This window comes from Aythya ferina, assembly GCF_964211825.1.
Source record: "Aythya ferina genome assembly, chromosome: 3".
Lineage (NCBI taxonomy): Eukaryota > Metazoa > Chordata > Aves > Anseriformes > Anatidae > Aythya > Aythya ferina.
The window spans coordinates 11,644,790-11,669,777 of NC_140298.1; the positions used below are offsets into that span (position 1 = coordinate 11,644,790).

At 45.2% G+C, this 24,988-nt stretch overlaps 1 protein-coding gene across 11 annotated transcripts in view; it reads right to left on the bottom strand.

Moving 5' to 3' along the window:
- Positions 1-707: 707 nt before the first annotated feature.
- Positions 708-24,988, bottom strand: part of EHBP1 (EH domain binding protein 1) — a 208,708-nt gene continuing 184,427 nt past the window's right edge. For 9 of the 11 annotated variants that reach the window (XM_084512769.1, XM_084512768.1, XM_084512767.1 and 6 more), the window contains 4 exons: positions 7,598-7,697; positions 6,365-6,438; positions 1,058-1,172; positions 708-955 (listed from right to left, as the gene is read on the bottom strand). In XM_084512769.1, coding sequence (XP_084368895.1) covers positions 865-955; positions 1,058-1,172; positions 6,365-6,438; positions 7,598-7,697 — 380 coding nt within the window. In that variant the 3' untranslated portion in view covers positions 708-864. The remainder of the gene's footprint in view (positions 956-1,057; positions 1,173-6,364; positions 6,439-7,597; positions 7,698-24,988) is intronic. The other 2 variants (XM_084512762.1, XM_084512761.1) reach the window with 1 other exon arrangement.

A 24,988-nucleotide genomic window follows, 5' to 3' on the forward strand; every position in this document is an offset into this window, starting at 1 on the left:
CCCCCCCTCCCCAAATAAAGGGCCGCAGCGTCCCGGCCGCGCACCGACCCCAGCGGGACCTTCCCCGCCGGGAGCAGCCCGGAAACTTTTTTGGGTTTTTTATTCCTTTTATTGATTTTATTCTTCCCGGTGCCCCCCCTCCCGTCCCCGTCCCCGTCCCCGCAGGTAAGGAAGGAGGCGAGCGGCGGTCACGGTAAGAAAGATTCGGCTTTTATTGCAAACTGTGTCACGGCTCGGGGCTGTAATAAATAACCGGGGCGAGCTCCTCCGAGGGACGCGGGACACGCGTGGGGGCACACGCGGGGGCAGGGGGGGGCCGGGGTTTTATCGCCCGGGCGCAATAAATAAAAACGGGGCTGGGGGGGGGGGGGGACAAGACGGGACGGGACACGGCGGGACACGGGGGCGATGGCACCGGGGGGGCCCGGCCCCGGCGGCGGAGGATGCTGATGGTGGTGGCCGTTCCCCCCCTCCCACCCCCCTCCCTCTCTCTCTCTAAGCCGAGGACGACAAAAAGCCGCGTTCAGCGGGGCCCCCCCGGGGATGGGAACCCAAAAAAAAAAAAAAAAAAAAAAAAAAGAAAAAATAAAACAGGGAGAAGGGAAGAAAAAAACCAAACCCACCCGAAACCCCACAACGGGACGGGGCCCGGCGCAGCCTAGCTCTGGCCTAAGAAAACGGCAAGAAAGAGGAAGAAAAGTTTACAATTTCGTTTTCCAAACCTTTTTTTTTTTTTTTTTTTTTTTTTTTTTTGTGTGTCCATCCCTCCTCCCTCCCACCTCCCCCCCCCCACCCCCCCCCTTTCCCCATAGCCGGCATTTTGAAGCCGTCTGAAAAAGCCGCGCTGCGCCGCGGGCGGGCCGCTCACTGGAGGAGGCATTTCTCTTCCTTCTTGGCCATCTTGCCTTTGTTTTGCTCCAGGGTCCTCTCCAAATGCTCGTCCTCTTCCTCGGCCCTGCGGAGAGAGGCGGCGGGAGGGAGGAGGAGGAGGAGGAGGGTGGGGGGAGGAAGGCGCCCCCCCCCCCCCCCCCCGTCACCTCCCCATCCCCGCACTCACTGCTTCTCCTGGGCGTCCAGGTCCCGCACCAGCGCGTCCCGTTTGTTAACGAGAAGAACGAGTTCGTCCAGCAGCAGCTGCTCTCGCCTCTTCTGCGCCTCGGTCTTTTGCCAGTCTGAGGACAGGGACGACAAAAAAAAAAAAAAGAAATAGAAAAAAAAAAAAAAGAAATAAACCACCGAAGGCAGCGGTGAGCAGCCCGCTGCGCAGGGTCCCCCCCCGGTCCCCCTCCGTGCGCACCTGCTGGGGCAGCGCCGGGCACGGAGTCGGTGGGCAGCCCCCGGCTGCTTCCCCTTTATTTATATTTGACTTTTTTTCTTTTTTTCCCCAATTCGTTTGGTTTCTAACCACCCCCTCCCCACCTCCCGGCGCCGGCCGGGGCCGCGTTTTCCCCGCTAATTCCCGGGGCGCCCTCGGGGGGAGGCAGCCGCTGCTCGCCGGCCCTTTGGGGGACCCCAAAACCGAGGGGACCCCTCGGGGACAGCCCCGGGGCTTCTCCCCCAGCCCGGCCCGGCTCGGCCCGGCTCGGCTCGGCCCCGGGGGCTCGGGCCGTGCGCTGTCAGTCACTCCGCAGCCATCCCCGCCTCCCTCATTACGGAGGTAAACAATGAGAGAGGGAGCAGGAGATGCCGAGGGAGATAGCAGGGCGAGCGAGGAGGGAAAGAGGGCACCGGCTCCGAAATTAAGAGCCGGGAAAAAAAGGGGCAAAAAGAAAAAAAAAAAAAAAAAAAAAAGGAAAAAGGAGCAGCCGCAGCATCGCGCCCCGCTCGGCCGCCCCCGGGGGTACCCGCGGCACCACCCGGCCTCGCCTCCACCACCGAAAAATAACAAAAAAAAAAAAAAAACAAAAAACCCCGCGGGGCACGGACACGACTTTTTTTTTTTTTTCTTTTTCTTTTTTTTTTTAACCCCGGCCCGACTTTTGGGTTAAGTTTCCCCCGTTTCCGTCGAGGAGCTGGAGGAGGCGATTTTGAGCGCTTTCGGTTAGTCGCAAAACTCTGCTTTTTGGAGCCGCTCCCTTTCTTTTTTTTTCCTTTTTTTTTTTTTTTTTTTTTGGCCTCCCCTCGGCTCCCCACTTTCCTCGGCAGTTTCAGCTCTCAGGAGATCAGATACCGGGCGAGACGTTTCGCTGCTCAGCCCCTCGCTGCTGATTTTCCTGCTATTTTCCCTCCCCAAAAAAGAGGCACTTTTTGTTGGCCAGCCCCGTGGGCTCAACACCACCGCACTCCACGGGACAAAACTGCTTCTGGTTTCTTTTTTTTTTTTCCCTTTGCTTTCTGCACTCGTTGGTTCCTAGCGGCTGAAATACACCCCGGCAGCAGGAATATGCACCCGGGGCTTTACTCGGTGTCCTGGAAAAGGAGCCGGACGCCCTCCTCTCGGCCAGAAAGTCACCTGGCAGTGGGGCAGGAGGGGAGCAAAGTGTTGGAGCAGGAGCTCGCAGGCGAGCTCGGTGCGTCCAACAAGGCGGCGTTTTGGTTTTGGGGCAGCATCCCTGCGTGCAAAATCCCCCGAGTCCGACTCCTACCTGTTGTGCCTGCCGAGCCCGGGTCGCCCACGCCGCCAGTCCCGCACGGCCACGGCGAGGCACAAACCCCGGCTAACCTGCAGGTCTCCCAGTCGGACTGGTGGAAAAGCCACGCTCTGGACAAAAATGGGATCAGGGCTCCGAGGAGGGCTGCGAGCTCAAAGTATCAGAAGCCCCGAGCCCCCGCGCCGCGCGCCTTGAGATCGCGGAGTTTGTTAAATTCACGTCGAAAGCAGAAATGTTTTCAATTATTCATCTTCGTTGACTTCATATTGTCTTTTTTTTATTATTATTATTTTTTTTTTTTCCTCCCACTGCTTAAACTGATAATTACTCGGAGCAAACAGCCGGCCGGTTCCCATAGAAATGCTTTCATAGAAATGGTCGAAAGTTCTCGTAGTGAAACCTTCAGCCCCGCCACTCTAATAAATAAGCCCGGCACTTTGATGAAAATTAACACTAGTTTTGTAAAGAGCACATTGGGGGATTGCAGTCAAGTCTTATCTTTAGTTCCAGTCAACTAGCAATCCTGAAAGAGTTTGCATCATCATCAGAGCAGGCCATTTGATAGGATTCTGCTGCTGAACCTAATCAATCTATGGAATACTGTGGCTGTGCGGTGTAACAAAGCTAAAATAGATTTACAAATGGGGTTTTAGAGGATAAGCTCCTCCACAGGATTACATATTGATTTTAAATATAAAAAGCTTATCATATAAACCATAACTACAAAAATAGTGAACCTATGCATAAATCCTTTTAGAAGAGCACCCACTTCAAACTATAAGCCAAGAATAAATCAAGATGTACAAAATCCTAAAGAAGATCCATTTCTTGGGCAGAAAATGAACACGCTACCCCAAGGTGTGCAAAAATGAACTTATCTTTTCTAAGGAGGCATTAAATCTCGAATTAAAAAAAAAAAAAAAAAAGAAAAAAGAAAGAAAGAAAAGGAGGGGAGGAGGGGGGGGAAGGAGCCAGAGGAAAGGTGGCTGCAAGCGAGGCACCGCTCGGCCACCGCGGGCCTGGGAGAGCTGTGCCCGCGGCAGCCCACTGGCCTTTGGGCGGGCAGGAGGAGCACCTCGCTGCCCACACGTGACCGGGCAAACCCCGTGCCCTCTGTTTTTTGGGGCCTGGCACCCGGGCATGGAGGTCCCTCCTCGGCCGGAGCTCCTGGCTGAAGCCCCCAGCGCTCCGCGGCCCCATGAAGGCAGCGCTCCGCTCGCCCTCCCTTACCTCTGCGGCCGAGCAGGAGGGGAAAAAAAAAAAAGAAGAAAAAGAAGAAGTCCGACTCTTTATTTTTAATTTTACCCCCCCTTGGTGGCCGTCCTCAGCCTGCCGTGCCTCTATTTTAGCAGCTGGATAGGAGGACACCAGCTCCGCATCCGCACGCCCCGGAGCTCCCGGTGCCTCCGGCCAGCGCTGCCCGCACGCCGCCGGGGCCAGCGCCGAGCCTTTATCTGCCTCCTGCCAGGCTGCTGCCTCTCTTTTTCTTCCTTCTTGTTCTTTTTTTTTCCCCCCTCCCCGTCATCGGCCAGCTAAGTAAACGGGCTGATGGATTTTTAAACAGCACAGTCACGCGTGGAAGAGTTAGTGCAATTTAGCAAAACAGTAATTATCACCTTTCAAAGGCTTTTTTTTTTTAGATATTATTATTTTTTAAGTTCCAGTTTGGGTTGGTGTGTTCTGCCTTACAATCCTTTCTTTTAGACAAACAAACCGACCGGTCCCGTCCTGTTATTTTATTTTCTGTCTGTCTCTCTCTCTCTCTTTCTTCCCTGCCCATACATTTTGGGGTTGGACTCGGTGCCGGCAAAAGTGCGATCTGTCCTTTCAACTCTTTCCCGGAGCCCAACTGCTCATTAGCAATCGGCTAAATGGCCTCTGAGCGCAGAGCCTGTGCTGCTGGGGCAGCCAATTCTTCTGCGGGGAAAGCTCATTGTAAATGGTGTGTTTGCACTTGGCGCTTCCAAAAAAGTGCATCTTTGCACTCAAGCATATGTCAGACTCGGAAAGCAATACCGCGCTGACACACGCATCTCAGGCAAGGTGTCACCAGCATGTATTTTGACATTTCGCAGTCGTTTTGTTAGGAGAGTTTCTCCTTTAATAGGTTTTTAGGTAAAAGCAGAGAGCTGCTAAAACTTCTAGCGGAATAATAACCTCTTTTAAGGCTTAAAACGCTAAGCACAGACTTTGTTGCACAAATAAAACACAAAACCAAAATTCGCCAGCACCTACGTTTTCTCCCTAAGCCCCTGTTTACCATATCACCAGTAGCAAGAAAAAAAAAAAAAAAAGGAAGAAAGAAAAGAAAAGAAAAAGGAAAAAAAAAAAAAAAAGACTTTCCTGGGTTTTGGCATCTCTCTGAATTTGCAAAAAAGAAATTTTAAAAAGAGAGATTTTAGTTCAAGCCAGTACGCGAATGGCACAGGCTGTTAAAGACACTCACAGGCTGCTGCTGTGACGTCCCAAGACAGAAGCACGTGTAAGAGGCAATTAAGCATTTAAATTTAAGATTTAAATCCAGTATCTCTCAACTCCTCTTTGGTTTTGGAGTATTTTACGTTTTAAATATTTCATTAGAATGATTCCCAATTAATCTGGCTTGCCTCTGCTGAAAGCAATGCATGTGTTTATGACTCAAGTTTATCCACGAATACAGTGAGGGTAGTTCTTATGCAAAAATATAACCACAGATGGATAGATAGGAAAAAGCTACCTGAAACCTGCTGCTTTTTTTGCTACAAACTTATGCTTCCAGTGAAGTCTCCAAACTAATTAGAATTGATTTATTATGGATCAGGTACCTTATCAGGTGAAGAAAGAAATTACCATGGACAGTCAAAGGGTTAAGAGGTCAATACAGAATAGCAAAATCAATTTGCATTGATTAGACAAAAGGTCCATTTTACAGAGCCCAAAGGATTAACTTTTAAGCAAACATCTTTGAACTATACGACAGCATTTGTGACTGAGAGGTATAAGCAGTACAGCATTATAAAACACTTAAGATATTTAAATAAGAAAATAATGCAAGCAATGGTTTAAGCTATCTGGATGTTTATTTTTTATTATGAATCATCCCTAGGATTATTGTACAATTCACTTGAAAGCCCTATGGAAAGTTTGCAATTGTTTCATTTATCCCGTGTGTCAATCTTCCCATGAGTTTTCATTCAGGTAAGGTGACTAAACTCTGGAGAGTTGCAGAGAATGGAGAAAATAAGTGCAAAGGATTGCACTAATCCTGAGGTTGCCTCTGATGAAATGTTTACTTGGCAAACGTAGTGTTTTGCCACAAAAAAAACGACGAGACTTTTTTTTTTTTTTTTCCCCCAGTGAGATAAACTCATCGTTCATCTCCTACTAAACTTATCCAAAACGCGGTGGTGAGACTTAGCCAACACGCAGAAGTCAGGATCGCCCCTTCCCATCTCTGCGGTACGAAAAGCAGCGCGGTGCCGCAGGACAGCCAGGAGAGTGTTACTGCACCAAAACCAGCGAACCCCTTACCTCCTCATCACTTTCCTCCAAGTTTATTCCAAAGAGACCGTATTTTTTACCGCGTATCTTGGATTTCTTTTTTCCCCCAGAATAAAAATTCAGGATGGGATTGGAGACCCCGTGTACCTGTTGCGTGCTATCGGTCAGAGTTACGTAAATGCCAGCATTAATTCCCAACCAGGCTTTGGCACAGCCTGACAATTTGGCAATTTTGGGCAGCCACCTTCGGCAGCAAGCGCCTTCTTTCCCTCGACACCCAGTGCTGCTCTTACCTTCAATAGCAAGCATTGCTCTCAGCTCCCGGTTCAGCAGTTCGTAGCGCCTTTCTAGGTCATGTTCTTTTTCCCTAGGCAAGTTGCAAAAGTTCATCAATATGTTAATTACTAAATCATTAAACACTTAAAAGAACCTTTAACTTACATTGATTTTAGGACTCGTAACCGACTTTTCTCTTTAACTTTAAGCTACTCCAAACAAATGATACACAAACTTAAAACCTTGCTCAGGTGGCATATTCAGTATCAGGGCCTTTTCATTTTCTCCATCGTCGGCTTTAATTCCATCAGTTTAACTCTATTGTACTACGGGACATAATTATTTCATATTCATCCTTGGAGCAGCTGTTGTGGAATGTCCTAAGCATAAAACATTCCCCCGGATCTAATGAACAAATTCCAGCATCAGCCTATTCACCAAGATAATACAACGCTGGAAGTATTATCCTACATACATTCTGCCCTAATGAATAATGAAAATTAGACACGGGATTAGAAAGCTTAATATTTTGAGGTAGAATCCTCCGTCAAGTTCAGACACGGCAGGAAATTTGTGAGCACGGACTCTTTCCAAGGAAGTACGCCGGCATCTACACTAGGTGGCACACTGAAAGAAACAGAACTGCTCAACTGAAGGAAGACGGAGGAGAAGCGCCGACGGCAGAGTGCCTCTGCAACCCTTCTCCCTTCCTCTCCCCTGCTAGAGAAAAAAGTTTATTCGTCCTCCCTGTACCTGCCTGGCTTCGCAGGATCGGCGGTACCACCACACCGTGACCGATGCGCTAATATCCCTTCAGCATTCGGCGCTGCTCAGCGAGGGATGCAATTTAGCCTTTCTGCGGAGCCGGTACCGGCTCTAATTTTGCTCTCTCTCAGAGTAGTTTTCACATGTCACATCTGAGGCACAATACAAATCTCTTTGCCTGTTTCTAAAATGTAATTTTATTCTACTGTAGGGCCTTTGAAAGTGTAACTACGCTTAATATTTCAGATTTTTTTTTTTTTCACAGCTCTGGCTAATCTCGTGTGATTGCACGCTTTCCATTGTCAAGTTGGAGATATGAGAAAAACAAGTTCCTTGAGGTGCTCCACAAATCCCCCACACCACTCGTTTGCGAGGAAACATTTTGAAGTCGGACGGGGAGAAAGCAAAAAGTTTTCCATCTGTCTGCTGGGTCAATATTCCTGTAAACCTGCCTGCTGTAACTACAGGTAACCATCCGTACTTACAGGAGAGAAAGCTGGTTCATTCGTCTTATTAAGGCGTTCTTCTTATTAACCAGCATGAACCACTCCTGCATCATAGCTTCCTCTTCTTCTGTGTTTCTTCCTGCAAGAGAAGGAATTTCATTACTTAGGTGGCATTTCACAAGTCGAGCCATGTATTTCCATTCAGTTGCTGAAGTGCCTGTCTCTAATATCACTGAACGTTACAAGGCGTGTTCTCAAATGGTAAAAATATCCCAAGACCACAATGCGAGAACTGAAGCCTAATGCTGTTAGCTCCATAAATAAAACTTTGAAAGCAGACACTCTGCGGCGTATGTTTTAGTCTTCTTTACCATGCTGACAGACCCTCCTAAACAAACACCTTTAGAAAGTACCCTATCTTAAATTTTCCTGAAAGAATGCTATTGTTGCTCTGTTCCCAACAAAAAGTCCTGCTGCTGCTGAAAGACGCCTGGACATCAGAGGCAGCCAAACACAAAAAGCAACCCTTGTGGGCAAGATCCGCTCTACCCAAGCAAAACCCAGGGCAGGCAGGATTATGCGGTGGGGATCAGTGTAGCTGCAGAGGAGATCATAATCCTGAACCCTTGGCCAAAGTGGCCCCTGCTCAACTTTGCTGAGCCTGTGGCCACTTTTCCAGAGCTGCTCCTGTCCTCGCCCACAGTCAAAGTGAGCACCCGGGGTCCAGCTGGCTAAGGAGCTCCCCGTGTGTACATGGTGGAGACTGCACCTTTGCAGTGACCTCCCTTTCTCATCTCTCAGGTTGAGGAGCAAAAATGGCACGGGCCTTGTTGAATTATGAAACTCGCCCATTTCTAAGGGTTCGAATTAACCTGGGAAGAAACCTGGAACAGTGGCAAAGGAACACGAGCTGGGACTTCTGAGTACTTCTCCCAGCTTCCACATCGATTCATCAGGAGACAGACCGTGGGCACACCTCTGCATTTAGGCAGCTTGTGCTTAATAGAAGGATAACCACCCGTACCTGGCTTGCCAGGGTGCTAAAAGTTAATTCTTTGATATTTGCAAGGCATTTTGAAATCTCTGATGCAAGGTGCTGTACAGTCAGGGAATTGCAGGATCCCTAGGATGTAGTTTCCAGCATCAGAAACTGGAAAGGCACCAGAAAAAATACTGGTTTTCTCTGAGAGAAAGCTTTCAGCTCCTGGACGGGGGCATTTGAAATGCGTGCACGTCCGTGCCTGCTGTGCACACGTTCACACCCATGTGCAATGGCAGTGTGCACACACAGACCTGCACAGAGCCACCTCCAGCCAGCCTGCTTTCACCCCGTGGCCTCTCTGGGCTTGGAGCATCCCCACGAGGGAAGGAAAATGAGATTAAGGGTGAAGTGGGTCCGTTTGGAGTGGAGCTGGTGGGCCCACGTGGCTAGACCAAGTCGCACCATTTGGCACGTTCTTCTTCCAAGCAGGAGGAGCAGTGGCCAGGCTCTGCCCGAGCGATGTGGGGATGAATTTGCCCTGTAGAAACACTCTGCCCCCAAGACCTCCACTTCTGGTTTCATGCAGAAAAGATTATGCCACACTCGCCCAGCACTTACAATCATATTCTGCAGTTCAGCACTGCCCCGAAGAGGATTAAGACCTATAGGTATAGTTTGCTGTTAAGTTGCAGATCAAAGGAATCGCTGTATTGGTCCCAACGAATGGGGTCTGCCTTTAGAAGCAGATGATAATCAATAGCATCAGGCTTTCACTGACGTGCACCACGTAGCTGGAATTTATTTGGGGGTGTCAAGTGGGGAGAGATTGGTACTTTATCCTCGCAAAGCGATCCGTGTATTTTGTGGCACATGAGATTGCCACATTGCAGGTGAAAACAAGTTCTCACAGCAGAACTGTATGGCCGTGGTAACATTTTCATCAATTTATGGCATCAAATTTATTGTTTCTAGGGGTGGTCTGGGATCTCCAGATACAAGATGCACTCTGAATGCAAGCCCTTGCTGCATTTCATTTTGCAAAGCCTTTAAAAACAGACACAGAGGGATGGGACAGAAAAGTTTTGGAGGAGCTCGCCTCATTTCTACCAGCTGAGGATCTGAACTTTCATTTCCTGACATGAAGCCTCAGGGGAAGGGCATAAACCTAAGATAAAAACTTTTGTCTCTTAAGACATTCCTCCTAACTAAGTTGGTTGCAATGCATAACAAGACAAGACAAGAAAAGATGTAGGTAAAGCTCGCAGCCCTTACAGGTGCATTATTTTGGTATTTCTACGCTGCCAGCAAAGCCCATGGAATATCCTCTGACGAGGCTGTTTTAAAGCGAGTTAACAAAGTCTGTATTGTTTTACAGAATTTTTAATCTTTTCGGGTAGCTGTTTTTGTATTCACTTTGGCCCATGTGATGCCCTGACACCGGTCATGTGATAGTGGCTGCGATAGGCACAAATCCCTGGGCAGCAACAAAAGAAGAAAGAGGAAAAAGAAAAAGCTGAGAAAAAGCTTGCAATTTGGAAAAAGGCCAATTGTACCCTGGTGAAGGCCTTTTTGATCAGTGAAATGACACATGTGTGCAATATTAATAGCAGTAGATTGTGATATTTTCTTTTTTTGTTGTTGCTGTTGACCAAGAGCTTTTAAATTCTTGTGCACAGAGCTGAAACAGATTTTTCCCAGGCAAGCAAAATAAAGACGAACTGCCATACGTATAATTTTTAAATAACTGTTTTCAGCAAATCCGGTGCCATTAGCTAATTTACTCCCCCCCCCGCCAACCCCCCTTTGGTGGAAGGATGCACGCAAAACACTTTCAACAAAGGAAAACTCGGTGTTATTTCAACAACCGCATTGCAAGCTAAACTCAAGTTTGCACTTTCTAAACCAAAATACACAAAAAAAGCCTTTCCCCCACCTCATTTCACATTTGCACCCTGTGCTGCTGCAGCGGTTGTTTTTGTTTCTGCTTTCCAAGTGTAAAACAAGGATTTCATTTACTTGCTGCAAAGGTTTGCAAATTAAAATTGGAATAATATCTGTGCTATTCTCTGAAAAGAAAAATACTGTACAGATTATTCAAATGAAGTGAAAAACGTGTTTGAGGACAAATCGATACCTGCATGCAAACCCCTTATCTGAGCCAGGACAAGAGGATGAAAATCTATAAATAGCCCACAGATCTTAAACTTAAATTTTGGTCCATAATACATGCATTACACTATTGTTTTGGATAAAAAACAACAACAACAACAACAACAAAACCCTTTTAAAGCTAGTAAGTTGGACCATTACAAATTAATCCTGACTTTAATAACTGGTTAAAGACCCCTTCAGCTTTATAAGTAACAAAAAATATTAAAGCCTGTGATCACAGCGAGCTTTTCTCATTTCTCCTCTAACCATTTGTTATTTAATCCAATACTAGTAATCCAATTTGTCCATCAGACTTTTAAAGGGCAGAATGCAACTTCCCCAGCTTAGACACTTTTCAAAGTACAATATATTTTTCAAATGAATGCTGGATGTTTCATTTTTTCCCCAACTGTTCCTAGCTCTAATGTATGAGGCAAAAAAGAACAAGATGAACATTGTTCGTACTGATTAAGTAAGAGCTCATTAAAGAGCTGTCAGTGCCGTACTTTGAATATGCATGAAGCATATAATCAGATCTAGTACCGTCACTAGAGGAGAATACGGTAAGTACAAAGGATTGATTTAATTACTTAGAGTGGGCTGTGGTGGTAAAGCAGTCTTGTTAGCGCAAAAAGAAAAGGAGGTTGTATTCTGGCACGGTTAGGGGAAAAAGGCAGTTTTAGCTTCTGCCACAATACTTAATCTCAGGATAAAGCACTTTACATTGTAGCTTAAAATGAAGACTGTCAGTTTTCGAAAAAGACCAGAATTCATCTTATCTTGTTTAACCTCACCTGGTTAACTATCTAGCAAAGCAGATTCGTTCTCTTTAACACGTAATTACGGTTACACCTTTTTATCCCATAGCTCAGTAATGACTTCTGAAAGCAGTCTTCAAATAAGGCTGGTTAGCGCCGCAACCATCCTCTGCACGCACAAGGCACGGTAAGAGATTTGAGAAAGGCAGAACCAGAAACTGAGGCGAAACAGTAAGTACACACGTCCTTATGTAAACAGACAATACAGCCTTTGATGTTGTGCTTTATTACTAGATATGTTCTGAGGCGAATTCTGGCAAGGTTTCTCTAATTTAGTTTTTGTCTTTTTTCTTCCTCCGCTCTTCCTTTTTTTTATTTTTTATTTTTTTGTTTTTGTTTTAAATCAATACACTCTGGTTTTATTCTTCCTCTAGGAATCCAGGGGAATTCTCTCACATCAACTCTCAGTGCCATTTTCTAATTTCATTGTCTGGCTTGAGTGGTGAAGGATGCGTGCTCTATTCTTCCCTTCACTTGACATCTACCAGAACCCTCCTCGGCGATTAGGAGCGAGCCCAACACCAAGCCCACACTAGCCCAGGACACTAAATTCTGCCCTCGGATCCAAGAAACTCCCACTGGCTTCAGAAGTGCGGATCCACGCTGCAACAGCTCCTGCGCAGGCTTCAAGCACGGCTGCAGCACGCAGTTTGGTGATTTTGTCCTAGGAAGCCCAAATTTTAATAATAGCCAAACAACCAACAGCCTCCCCTCCCCAATTTTGTTTTCTCCTGGGGTTAATCACACGTATTCAAATCGTATTTTCGTGACTGTGATTCAGTTACAACTTGAGCCAATTTTCATCTTCAGTGCTCAAGAATTACAAGCATGTTTGTATGTTACCAGTTTTTTTTTTTTTGAGAACAATACGAGGGACTAGCTTATTTTAGTGCTGCACAGTTTCCAGGCAGCCTTTATAAAATACCTTTCCCTTTGCTTTCTCCAGGCTTTACAGATGGATTTCTGTTTGAACTGTAAGCTAATTATTTGTTAAATATTTAAATAACGAGCGTTTGGACAAATGGCTGTCCCGAACTAATTTGAAAGAGCAGGTTTTTTCTTTTTTTGTTTTCCTTTCCTGCTGAAAATACTTCCCAACACACCCCTTGTGATCAGCCAGCTATCAGTACGTGTATGTGCCATTAGATCCATTATTTTTAAGCCTTTCGGGCAGCTAGTCATTAGATAAACCAAATATGGATTAACATAGCAAAACTGTACATCGCTAAGAAAACAGAGAATAAAGTGCTACAAAACACTGTGAATACCACTTAAAAGGAAGAAAAAGCAGCAACATGCAGGGACAAGATTAGTTTACAGTGTAAATGGATGAACACAGTAACTCCTCTACACTTTATACCATCGTAAATCTGTCAAGATAAGCCAATAGATTCATATTTTAAAAAAATCCTTAAATGTAAATGTATTTAGCTGTTGTGCAAAAATGAATTACAACCTGCAGAAGATAAATAATAAAGGCTTTCTATCAGCATCCCAAAGCAGCCCATTCAATCTGGCAAGAAATAACAGGTTTACAGAAATCACTTTGCATGCTGTCTCGAGCAGTAATTGTTTTTAAATTTTATTTGCACTGCGCATAGTGTGTGCCACGGTGTCACGGTTAAACACTGACAACTCCCCATCTCCCCATTTACCTCGACAGAACTACATGAAAAACAACCTACTTAAGACAGAGCCCATTCTTCCCCCATTTGCTGGTGTTTACACACAGTTTTAAAACAGAATAGAAGAAGCTTTCTTCACTCAACACACTTGGGTGAAGAGGCCAGCAGGAGAATGCCAGCCCATGCGAGCTGGAGCGGGGCGAATAATGACAAAAACTGGCCAGCTTCGCTAGGGCCGTGCTATTTGGTGTTTGACGGGGGCGAGATGGCCACCGAGAGCCGTCCAAACGCCGGCAAATTCCACAAATTTAACGGGAAGCCCTCTTGAAAACCTACACCCCCGTGTTTGTTTGCCTGCTGGGAAAAAAAAAATAAATAAAATAAAGTTGCGTTCATCCAATCATGGGGACGCGTTTTTACGAGTTTCTGTATTAGGAGCAACCGGACAGATTGGCTTGTTTACCTGAAGGAGAACATGAATAGCAAATAAAGGAATAGTCGGAGGATGTGCCTCATCTTGTCTCCTAAGAACCCGGGGAAATGCACTGAAATTGAAGGTGGTGTGTTTAAAACCGATAAAAAGAACTGCCTTCCCTCAAAGCCTCGTCGTTTACCAGTAGGACTCGTTGCCACAAGGCGATGTTGAAACTAAGAGCTCAGCAAGAATTAAAACCGGGTTGAACGGTGACTACGGGGAGGCCAAGCCATAGCAAGAAATATCCCAACAAACAAACCAAAAGCAAAAGAGGTAGGAGTTGGATCTGCCTGCTTTAGGACACGAGGGAACCTTTCATTTTTAGAGGTTGAATGAAATGATCCCTGGAGACGGGTTAGCCTGTAGCTGGCCCCTGCAGAGTTTCTTTCCCCTGGCAGGGTTCAAGCTGAACCCGTCCCTCTACGAGACAATATTCCTGAGCAGGTCACGGGGCTGATCCACCGTGGCAATTACAGCTTTACAAAAAGGAAGCTTGGGCAGGGAAGAGAAGCAACACCGTGTGTTGTAGCTGACCAACGTCCTGTCGCTAGCAAAGGCTGGTGGAGGGTCTCGAACCCTTTAAAGTCAACAGCCGACTTTCCACTGCTTTTAACAGTCTGCTCCTCTCACCCACTGTGAACAGTTTGTGCCCAGATGAGCTTTCATTTTGAAAGCAAGTTACTGAATTTAATAAACACTTAAAGAGAAAGCCCACGTTCACAGCTGATATTCCTCAGAAAGATGAGTTACACCAGACCTCCTCCAAAACACATCCAACTCGATTGCAAGTCACGGTGAGGATCTGGACATGACTTGCCATTCACAGCTCTTCCCTTTGGGTGAAACTGAGGCATCCCAAAAGAGACCTCTCTGTTCTCTTCTTTAAGAGGACAATCTTTGGTGGAAAACCTCAGAATTTGGGGTAAAATAACTCTTCAAAGCTCCAAGTGTCAAAACAGAGCCTGCAGTAAGCACCCCACAGCATGAACCTGCTCGACCTTGAGCTCCATGCCTCCCATTTCAGAATTACCATGCCCAGCTTTCTTCCAGAATACTTATTCCTTTCACTGAACAGGGACCTCCTTCGTTATTATAAACCACTGAAAATGAACGAGAATAGCCACCGAGAGACAGGCAGGATGGAAGCCCTCTATATATGACACTGCAGGAGTGCTAGCTATCAGAGGAAGCCCTAGAATGATTTTCCTAGTCTGAGCTGGATGGGAAAATGCCTAAGGAACATTAGAAAGGCAAATTCATGGCCACTAACTTGCTGTCTGAGAGCAGTTGAGAAGGAGACATTGATGTCCACACAATGAAGTCTCATAAAGGTAGGTGCCGAGTGCCAAGAATCTGCCAGGCAGAATTGCACTGCGGTGCATTGTCCGCCTGTTTCAGCCCCGAAAATACTGTAACCCTAACGAAACAGAGCCTCGACCGAGGGAATTCCTTTATCGCAAGAACACATCAAATTAGCTTAATATCAAGCAGGAAACTTGTAATTTCTTTGGCTTCTGAGACACAATAAATCAGAGAGCCTATTTAAAACTTGGAGAGCTGTGTAAACAGGAGGTCAGGGCTCTGACCACATCGCAGCGCAGACAAGGATTTATTCTACCTGCAGTGGGACTGACTCACAGAAAGACAAACATTTGTGGCCCGCCGTCTTGGCAACCCAGAATTATCACAGGATCAAAACTTCCACGAAAGATGAGCTGCCTGAAAGACTGCTGATTTTTTTTTTCTACACAACAAGTCAACAGAGCGGCCACTAGAAAATAACAGAAAATCAACAGAAACAGAATGCCAAGGCTTAATCAAAATGAGTGCATTTTAAATGTGGGGTTATCAACAAAGACCAAGAAAATGTATAGCTTGTGGCCCAAAATTCAGGCAGCAAAAGGTGGGATTCAAGTGAAAAATCTGGAGAGACTCCTGTAAGAAAGCAGCGGTTCCTTCCTGAGGACAGTGCCTGCAGGGACCCTAGCACTGGGCAGAACCAACACGTGTCCTTCATCACGCTCTGCAATTCTGTATTCCCAAATTTTCTCCTGTAGCACAACTTCAGAAGCACGGCTTGGGAAAAGCATACATCAGACCCTTGCTTGCAGCACAGGAAACATGCACTGTTAACCGGGACACTCGAACCTTTGAAGCGATGGAAAAAAACAATAGTTCACACTTGGAAATTCACCAAGAGCAGGATGATGGTCTGGCAGACAAACTATTTTGCTTGCAGGTCAAAAAGTAGAGTTGGATGCTTTGTTATAAGTGACAGTAATTACTCCACGGCTCGTGACTACTCCTTAGACCAGTTCACACCCCAGTTGCCGGTTCACATGGTGAATGATGGCTGGTTACAATCCTGAGGTGAGAGGAAAGCTAACCTTAAAGTCTTTGGACTGTGCTCTACTGTTACGTTATCCCATTTCCACCAAATGTTGCCTTGCTTCCTTCAGGATATATTCTCCTGGGGCTGGGAAGGGGTGGTGGACAGCAAAAAAAAAATCACTTCTTTACTGGACAGGGCTGAGTTTAACCCAAACAACTGTCTGAAAGGAGATAACAGCTAGCATTGAATGAGACCTTCTACTGATGGTAATGAAGATGCCTTGTCTTACTGGGAGTTGGCAGGTTTGTACCTCTGGGACCCAGAGCTTCCCGGTGCTAACTGGGCAAGTTCAGCTAGGCCAAGGTGTCCTGGGGCTCCATGGTTTCCAGTGTTGACAGAAAAAGTGATTTTGGTGGTAAAATGGAGAAACCCAAGTAGAAATAACAGGGCTTTCTGTAGACTGCAGTGGCCCCGTGGGCTGGAAGCCCCGGGGTGACCAAAGTGCCTTTCTCCTTGCCATTCTCTTTACAAGCAGGCGCTGGTTGCAGAGAAAGCTAACTTCCAGGCATAAAGCCAAAGCCTATGCCGACCACATGAAAGACCATTTATACTGCAATACCACAAAGAAAGATGGAAATCAGTTAAAAGAAGCAAGTGTCTGTTGGGTCTTGCAAGACTTTTGGAAGGCTTGCAAGTCTATTCATAGCGCCTAGGGCTCTCCCAGAGTAGCCTCCTGCTATGCGGGCAGCACTGCGTTCAGGCTCTCTTCTTCAAGCTGGCTTCAAGCACTTTGTTGACAGGTTCTTTCAAGGCAACGATGAGGCTACAGCCAGGGAAGTGCACGGAGAGGAGGCTGACCTCTCGTTCAGTCCTTAGGCAGCCAACGGCAACTCGGTGTTGCTTTGAGGAAAAAAAAAAAAATAACCACGGTCATCGTCGCTGCTGAGCTTCTTTACAATTTAATGAACTTGGCCTGGGAAAGCTGAATGTGTACACTGCCCGCCTCTGGTCTTGGAAAGGTCTCTTCCTGGGAAGTTCTGCCTACAAACGCACGGATCTGAGACGGAAGAGATGAGGTGAATGAGAGGGTCAGAACCATGTACTCCGGGGTTTGGCATGGTGTGATTGTTCAGTGGGAGCTCCTCAGCGGTAGAAATGCCGGGCATTTGGAAAGGTACGGCTGGCTGATCTTCCTTTGTAGCGAAGGCAAGCCAAGATTGCTTCACAGGAACTGCTGAGAGGAGGAGTTAAGACTGGAGAGGAACAAATTGGCCAGCAAGAGACTTTGTGGAGGCAGCACGACAGAAGGGAAACTGAAGAAAGGCTGACAAGCCTCAAGAACGCAACGAGTTCTCAATTGCTCATAAAATCCCAGCAACTACAAACACACTGCTTGTGCAGGAACGAGCGTACGAAAGGGGCAGATCTGGGAAACTCACGTCAGAAAAACATCTTACTAGCGTGCCAGTTTATTTGCCTTAACAAATTCTAATGAATGGCCTTGCACTGCTTGAGATCAGTGCTAGCAGGTGTTTCTTCAGAGCTCTGTAGGCTTCAGCGTGATTCAAGGCGGTCAAGTCACACTTGGACTCAACATGGAGCACATTGTAAACGTGACCCAGACCGAAATGTCGTCACACTTCTCATCCAGAGTTTTGGTAGCTGCCAAAACTCCCGTTCCCATAAATCTGGCGAATTAACATTCCCTGAATTCTGCAGAGAAGCATCTCGTGAAGTACCTCATCATATTACTGGTCCAAAAAAAAAAGCAGTAACTACCAATGCATAGTTTTGTGAAATATTACCAACTTACAATAAAACACTAAACCAGCTTCTCATGCTCAAGTGCCAAAAACCTTTTCTTCTGCACAACACAAATTGCGATGAGTAATATACTGCTGGCCTCCTAACCTTCAGATGTATCTAGGAGGAAATACAGATTGGCACCAGCAAAAACCCAAACCAGTGTCATGTACACATTATTCATGTATCTAGATTTTTTTTTAACGCTTTTGCTCACCTTTTATGTTAAATACAAAAATGTCGATAGTAAAAATACCGCTTTTGGCAATACTTTTTGATTTTCTTTGCCATTATTATACTGTCCTTTCTCTCATCACTCTGGTTCGGCATGCAACACCATCTTTACCTTTCACAATATGGTCAGACAACTCTCTGCCATCACGTGGTCTGGCCAGCTTTCAGTTCACCTGAGATTAATCACGCTGAGCTAAGCAAAACAATCACACACGTGGAAAGCAAGCGTGGCACAGTGCTGGAAAAACCACGGTGTTATTTATTCCCTCTTTCTGATTCAGGTAAGATAGGAAAATATGAAAAGACCGTACTGATATCCCTGTCTCACTACAACTTTTTCCTTATGTATATGGACAGATATTTTTCACACTTTCTGCTTCCCAAGCAAACAGCTGCAGCGACGCTTCTCCTAAGGAGTCACAGGCTACTGCGTGGCAAGAGGGCATGGTCAGCTTGTTGGTACACGTGAGTTTGGGTAGGGGCGATAGTTAGTCCAAGGAAGTGTATTTTGAAGAGAGAAACAAGCATACAAAAGGGACTAATATACAAATGTATCCCTTCCTGCTGACAGAGAGGACTGTAACAAAAACAACTTTTAAATGGAGCCCATCTCTCATGCAAAACTGAACATTCATAATTTTCCTCCCCTGGTGCTAACACCAGTGGATACAAACCCACATTTCCTTCTGAAAACGCCAAAGAGAACTGCGAATGCAATTGTTTTTAAAAGACAAAACTTGTTTGGGGGAGTGTGGTACCTCCTCCTAGCTTAGCCCTCCCTCCCCAAGTGCAAATTCCTATTACAGACCGACGGACTCCAGGAGGAAGCATTCAAGACCGTATAATGCAGGCTGGTAAATACAGCTTGATAATCAGGTTTGTGAAGGTGCAGAGCATATAAGGGATTTATTTTTGATAGTGAATCTGTACACATATACATCATCAAGCACCCATTGAGAAGCAGAACACTCCAAGTGATTAATACAGCTAAAGGGGGGCAGATAAGAGATCAATGACAAAATCACCTGGTAAAAAAAGTAAAAGGTGTTGCATTAAAGGGGCTTTTACTTTGCATGCGAAACAATACGGAGAAACCTGTATTTTAGCACTTGTACTCAAGAAGCACTCCAAAGTATGCCAGGATGAGAACAGAAACCCATCCTTTCTAATAATCTTGTGACAAAAGCTAAAAGACATCATCCTATTAACTAGTGATCTCAACTGCTAATGCAGAGTACTTCCTGGTGCCTTTTATGTAGAATGCTGCTATTAAAAAACCACTAAACATTCACTGTGAACAACACAGAATCATTCATCTTTTATCAGCATCTCTTGTTAGAGGAGTATGAGAGGGGCTGAAGGTGTCATTGATATTATAGAGTGGAAATTAATCAGAAATTTTTCTCATATTTTCCTCATCACACTAATTTACTTTTGTACAAATTTCCCCCGCTAAAAAGTTCATACCCAGCCCCCTGTTGTACGCTTTTAAGTTGAGAATATTCAACGAGTGCGTCAACTGAAAGGCACCAGGTCCCAACACAAAAAGCATTCGAAATTCTCATTTAGTTGTCTTTATTTTGCTAGCGCCATGTGGTCCTTGAAGATGTAGAAAACACGGGAAGCCGAGTAAAGATCAGAGCAAGCTCATTAGCATTCTGACAAAATTGGAGTGGTGGAGATGTATAGTTTGCCTAGTTTGTCGTTTTGAAAGCTACCGGTGGTAAGCTTTCTATTTCATTGTGCTTTTGTCTTTTTTGGGGGTTTTCAACGCAGCAGGGTGTTTGTTAGCCTAGGTTTTCACAGTGCATTGTGGGAACCTTCCCTGCACATTCAGCCTATATAGTATCATTCGAGTTCAAGTCAAAAAGTTTTTTTTTTTTCCCCATTTATTTCATAATAACCTAGACTGATGTAGAATCGTTGTCTGGCTGTCAAAACCCATCCTGCCAAACACCTGTTTTATCAAGTTTAAAAAAAAAAAAAAAGGAACAAAAAATCCCCCCACAAAATAAACTCTGAGCTGCATTTAAAAATAAAACCTTTTAAACACGTTGCTGGTTTTCCTCAAAAGACAAGATAAGAAGAAATTAATTTAAATTCCACTGTTTACAATCAACTAGGAGTGCATTTGAGACAGATCCAGTTGATTAGAATTCAAAAGAGACTCTCTCCCTCTGTAAGATCCCAATTCTATTTCAGAGCCTCTTGAAGGAAAGATTGGTTTATACTCCAGAATTATGTAAATAATGAATTACCTCTTAGAAGACCTAAAGAAGTTATTACTCCGGTCATTTGATTTTTTATTATTTTTTTTAAACATAAGGCTCGCTTTGAAGGGCTAAAAGGGCTACATTAATGCCTCTATCCGACACGAACGTTTCCAAGTCGCAGTGAAATGGATAAAGGTCTTTTTGGATGAATTTATCTGCTAAATCCTTGCGGTTGCCCTCCTATCTCGGATGATGACCCAAAAGAATGTCAACAGCTCATTTCCCAGAGCGCTGGGAAGAGCCACCACACCAGCCATAATCGGCGCGTCCTCAAAGCGCCGTCTCAAACGTTGCATTTCTCAAGCTCTTTAACGAGGTCCCGCTCCCATCTCCACCATCCTGGCGGCGCTTTGGCCATCAGTGCTTGGGGAAGGCTCACGACTTCCACGTCGGCGTCCCACGCGTGCGGCCGTCGTGTCCGTGAGCACCCACGGGATCCCCAGCGCTTCGAGTTCGTGTTGCTGAAGTCGTGGCCATGCCATGGGAGCACCAAGCTGGCTCTGAGCATCCCCGTCTATTAACTCAGCTCTCATTCGTTCTTTGTATTTTTTTAATATAACGTGTCAAAGTGCCAAAACTGCAGCTATCCCTTCGGTGTGAAAGGATAAAACCTGGCTTGAAAGGAGTTACAATGGCCGTGATTCCGATACAGTAAATTGTACAATGGGATGGGGATTAAAGATTTATTTACTTAGCAATGAGGGAAAGGCTAACCAAACACGAAGAGAAAGAAGCGCTTCACACAAAACCTTCTAAACTCTTTCTTTCTGTTACGTGCTCGGACAGCACCGCTACGTTTGCCAAAATGACAAGTTTCTTTTCTCACCAAGGAAACAAACAGCCAGGCCAGCAAGGAAACATCGGCCTTTAAAAACAACCAGAAGTACGGGCAGGTACGGGAGATGCCCCCACCGGCCTGGCGGTGTGGATTGCCAGGTCTCCATTTCCCCCTCACATTTAAATTCTAATTTCACCCTACGCCCACGTGAAATACAGTGGATTTCATCACGGGGGATTGGGCAACGTTTCAGCTACACATGAGGAGCTCCGTTCCCTCCCCAGCCGAAAACAAAACCCCAGCCCACAGAACGAAATAGCAGTCATTATTTTAAGATTAACAAAAGGCAGAGTTTTGCCAGCTCCGAGGTGCCACCTTTATTTCCAATCTGCTTTTAATCACTCAGTTCCTTTCCATTCAAACTCCTCGCAGAGTCAAATAACCTGGAGACTGTTACACGCACAACAGCGGAGAGGACTGAATTATTTTCGATACTTCGCAATGTGCTTATAGCTGCAAAATTATTTATCTCCTCCACTGCGTTCTGCTACGAAAGTTTCCTCAAGAAGAATCGTCTGGACCAGCCATATCAAATTAGAGGGCAGTCAGGAGTGTCTAAGTCCAGCTTTAAAACAAATATCATAACAATTACTTAGCCATATGGAAAATAGGGTATGTCTTTCCTGAAAGCTTTTATACATTTTCTATCTCGAATTTCAACTTCATTAGAAACTATTTCTGACTCGCAAGCTGCAAGATTGCTAAATATCTGACTGCTAACTCACCATGAAGAAAGCGGCTCTTTTTAATGGCACAACTTTTCCAAGATGCAAATGAACAATAATCTAATTTCGAGAGTAAATTAACTGAAGGATTCATTTTAATATGTTGCAAAGTCTCAGGACTGAAGAGGCAGTTGCAACTTCGGGAGCACGCGCCCTCCCCCCGTCCCCCCAGGCTCGCCCGGCGCCCGCTCCCCCAAAGCCCCGTCCTCAGAAGGGCTCACATTGTACTCGTGTTTGGGTTCCTATGACTTCAAGGCCAGATGTTTCACAAATGACCAACAATCGGAGGTTAGAATAAATTAATGACTGATTTCTGAGCTTTGATGGAATTAAGCATACTTCTTTTCTCAACGTGCCATGTGAATGTTCTCCCGTTAAACTTTTTTTTTTTTTTTTTTTTTTTTTTTTTTGACAAGTGAGGCCACCCGGCAGAAAACAACTGATGCAAAACCCAGGAGTAATCCCTCTGTTTAGTTCAACACTGTGGTTAGCCTTAACACTGCCTCTATTATCCAATGGATTTAGAGAAACTTTCATTTATTTGTTGGCCTCAGTCTTCAACTTTGTTGCCTTCTTTAAAGAGCCCAAGACCCATTCCTATGTAAATACATTTGCATGCAGCCACAATGAAACTTTCTGGGACTCTGATTAAACTTGCGAACCAGATAGCCGCAGCGTGCAGATTTGTGATCTTCGGGCGAGTGCTTTCCCGACTACATACGAGTAAACGAAGCTGATGTCAACCCTTGCTACAGGCACGCCGGGAGTTTGAAAGAAACGCTGCGCCGCAAAGCGCGCCCCAAATCCCTCGGCGCCGTCCCGAAACGGCGGCGCTGCCCTGCAGACAGCACCCAACGCGAAATCACCGCCGTGACACAATATTTATGGGCAACAAAAAGCCCTTTTCATCCGGGAGCTGTTGAGACCGGTGCTTTATATGCTACAAAACGTCACCTTCTCTCCGAGCCCCTTCCTGCTGCAGCAGGACAAGAGGATCCCTGTTGTAAAAGTGAGGATTCTCAGCTCCTGGTTCTTCCCTTGTTTTTTTCTTGCTGCCTCTGTTTATAAAGAGCACCTAGAGTATAATGTATTATTATATACTGTACACAATGCAGCCTTCTTGCAGCCAACTCAAATAGAAAGCTTTGCATCCAGCCAGTCTATTATGAAACAGCACCAGGATTAATCCGCGCAATTACAACCCTCAAAAAATGCAGGTGGACAATCGGTGCAATTTCACCATTCCCACATACAAAATGCCAATACCTTCAAGGTTTATGTTCTGTAAGAGAGGCACAATGGACTTCAGGCATACACCAAGAGCTGGTTTTGTAATTTCACTGGCACTGATGACTGTGGGCCAGGAATTGCAACCTAATATATTCTTTTGGTATATGTTTAAGGAGATAACACCTCCTTCCAGGGGCAAAATGAATCTCTAACTCCTTGTTTTTGCAGTACAAACTGTTTCAATGTAGTTTTAAAAGCTTGGAATACCTTTTTTTTTTTTTTTTTTTTAAAGTCACATTATAGCATTATTCTAGCCCATTACTACAACCATTAAAAAAATGAAGCCAAATACATAGAAGTACCAAACTCAACCACGTATGAAAATGCACTAGCTCATGGAAAATGCCATGCGTAACTGGCAGCATGTGAATGAAGGCACCAGCACAATTCAGAAACCGGTTGTGCTTTACACTTTATTCTCCTTATTCCTGAGCATACGTGAAGTCTCTGCTGCCCCGTGCAAATACCATACACAAACCCAATTTCTCTCGTTGGACTAAGCACATCAATACAAAAGCAAATGAACTACCAAAGTGCCCTAATTAACAATTTTGCAAGTGAATGCAGACATCAGTGCCACACTGCAGCCATTAAAGTCTATTCCTTGCCATATCTGTTTCTGTTAACATTTCAATAGCCCAATTAAATGACCTTTCCCCCCCTCAAACTCAATTAAGCTATTTGAACATCAATTGATAACCTACCATGTATTTATGCAAAATGTGCAAGCACGAGATTCATTTTTTCAATCCTAATGATGTTTTGAAGAAGAGAAAACTACCTTACAGCTACACTGTCCTGGTATTCCACAGAGATGGGGCCGGGGCTGGGATTGCCTCCCGAGGGACCACTGGGCACAGTGGCATTGTGGCAGGCGGCTTGGCGAAAGCAGGTGCGAGGCAGATATTCTTCTCCCGTGCCATTTGGTCCCTACCAGGCAGCTGCTGGACTGCCTCACGAGGTCAAAAGAAAGTGGAGAGAGCCATCTCTTTCAGCTTGTTGGAGTATCACATCGCTGGGGCACAGCCAGAGCACTGGTAGGTGGCACAGGGTCACAGCAGCCAACTTGGAGAAATCCCTTTTTTTTTTTTTTTTTTTTTTTTTTCCCTGCTCTTGAGTTTCTACATCTCGTTCTATAGAGAACAAGCCAACAGGTGCTGCAACACGCACACCTTTCCGAGCATCGCGTGGTAGGTATGACATTTGACTCGTGTGACCCAGGTTAAAAGAGGCAATTTGCTGACATCTGCATTTTCCCAAGGGATTTGGTACACCACAAACCTGTCCGTCATAAATTCAGGGGGACTCAGTCGTGCAAAAAAGGCAGGGGTGGAGGCAACACTGAATTCTTTGCTTGTGTTAAAGGCTAGATAAGGGTCAGTGTCTCCTCTTTAAGAAGTGGCCTCTGCTTCCCAGCACAGGTAAACAGTTCCCTCCGGGGTGTGTAGATAGGGACTGAAAGCATGGATTTATTTAAAATAAGAGGACCTCACTGGCATGATGAGTCTGAGACAGAGACATTTTGATGCAGCTGCTGAGACTAATTCAGGTGAGAAATACAAATTTGTTGCCTTAAAGAATAAAGCACGATGAGAAATCTTCCAGGAAAAAAAAAATATAAAAAGAGTATTCCTTTAGGTCATTCAGAGGAAAGCTTTGCCAATACTTAATTCCTTTCAGGAGATGTTTTTAGATCCAGAAAAAGCTCAATTTTAAACTAAAAAAAAATCAATTCAAGAAGAAAGCACAGAAGTGGTGGCAGGTATAATTTGTTTAGTGTCCTTCTTATCTTAACACTAACAAAAAAAGTTGTACCTGAAAAAATTAAACACTCAACCCAAAAAGTAATCTTCCTTAAAAAAAAAAAAAAAAAAAAGTGAAAAG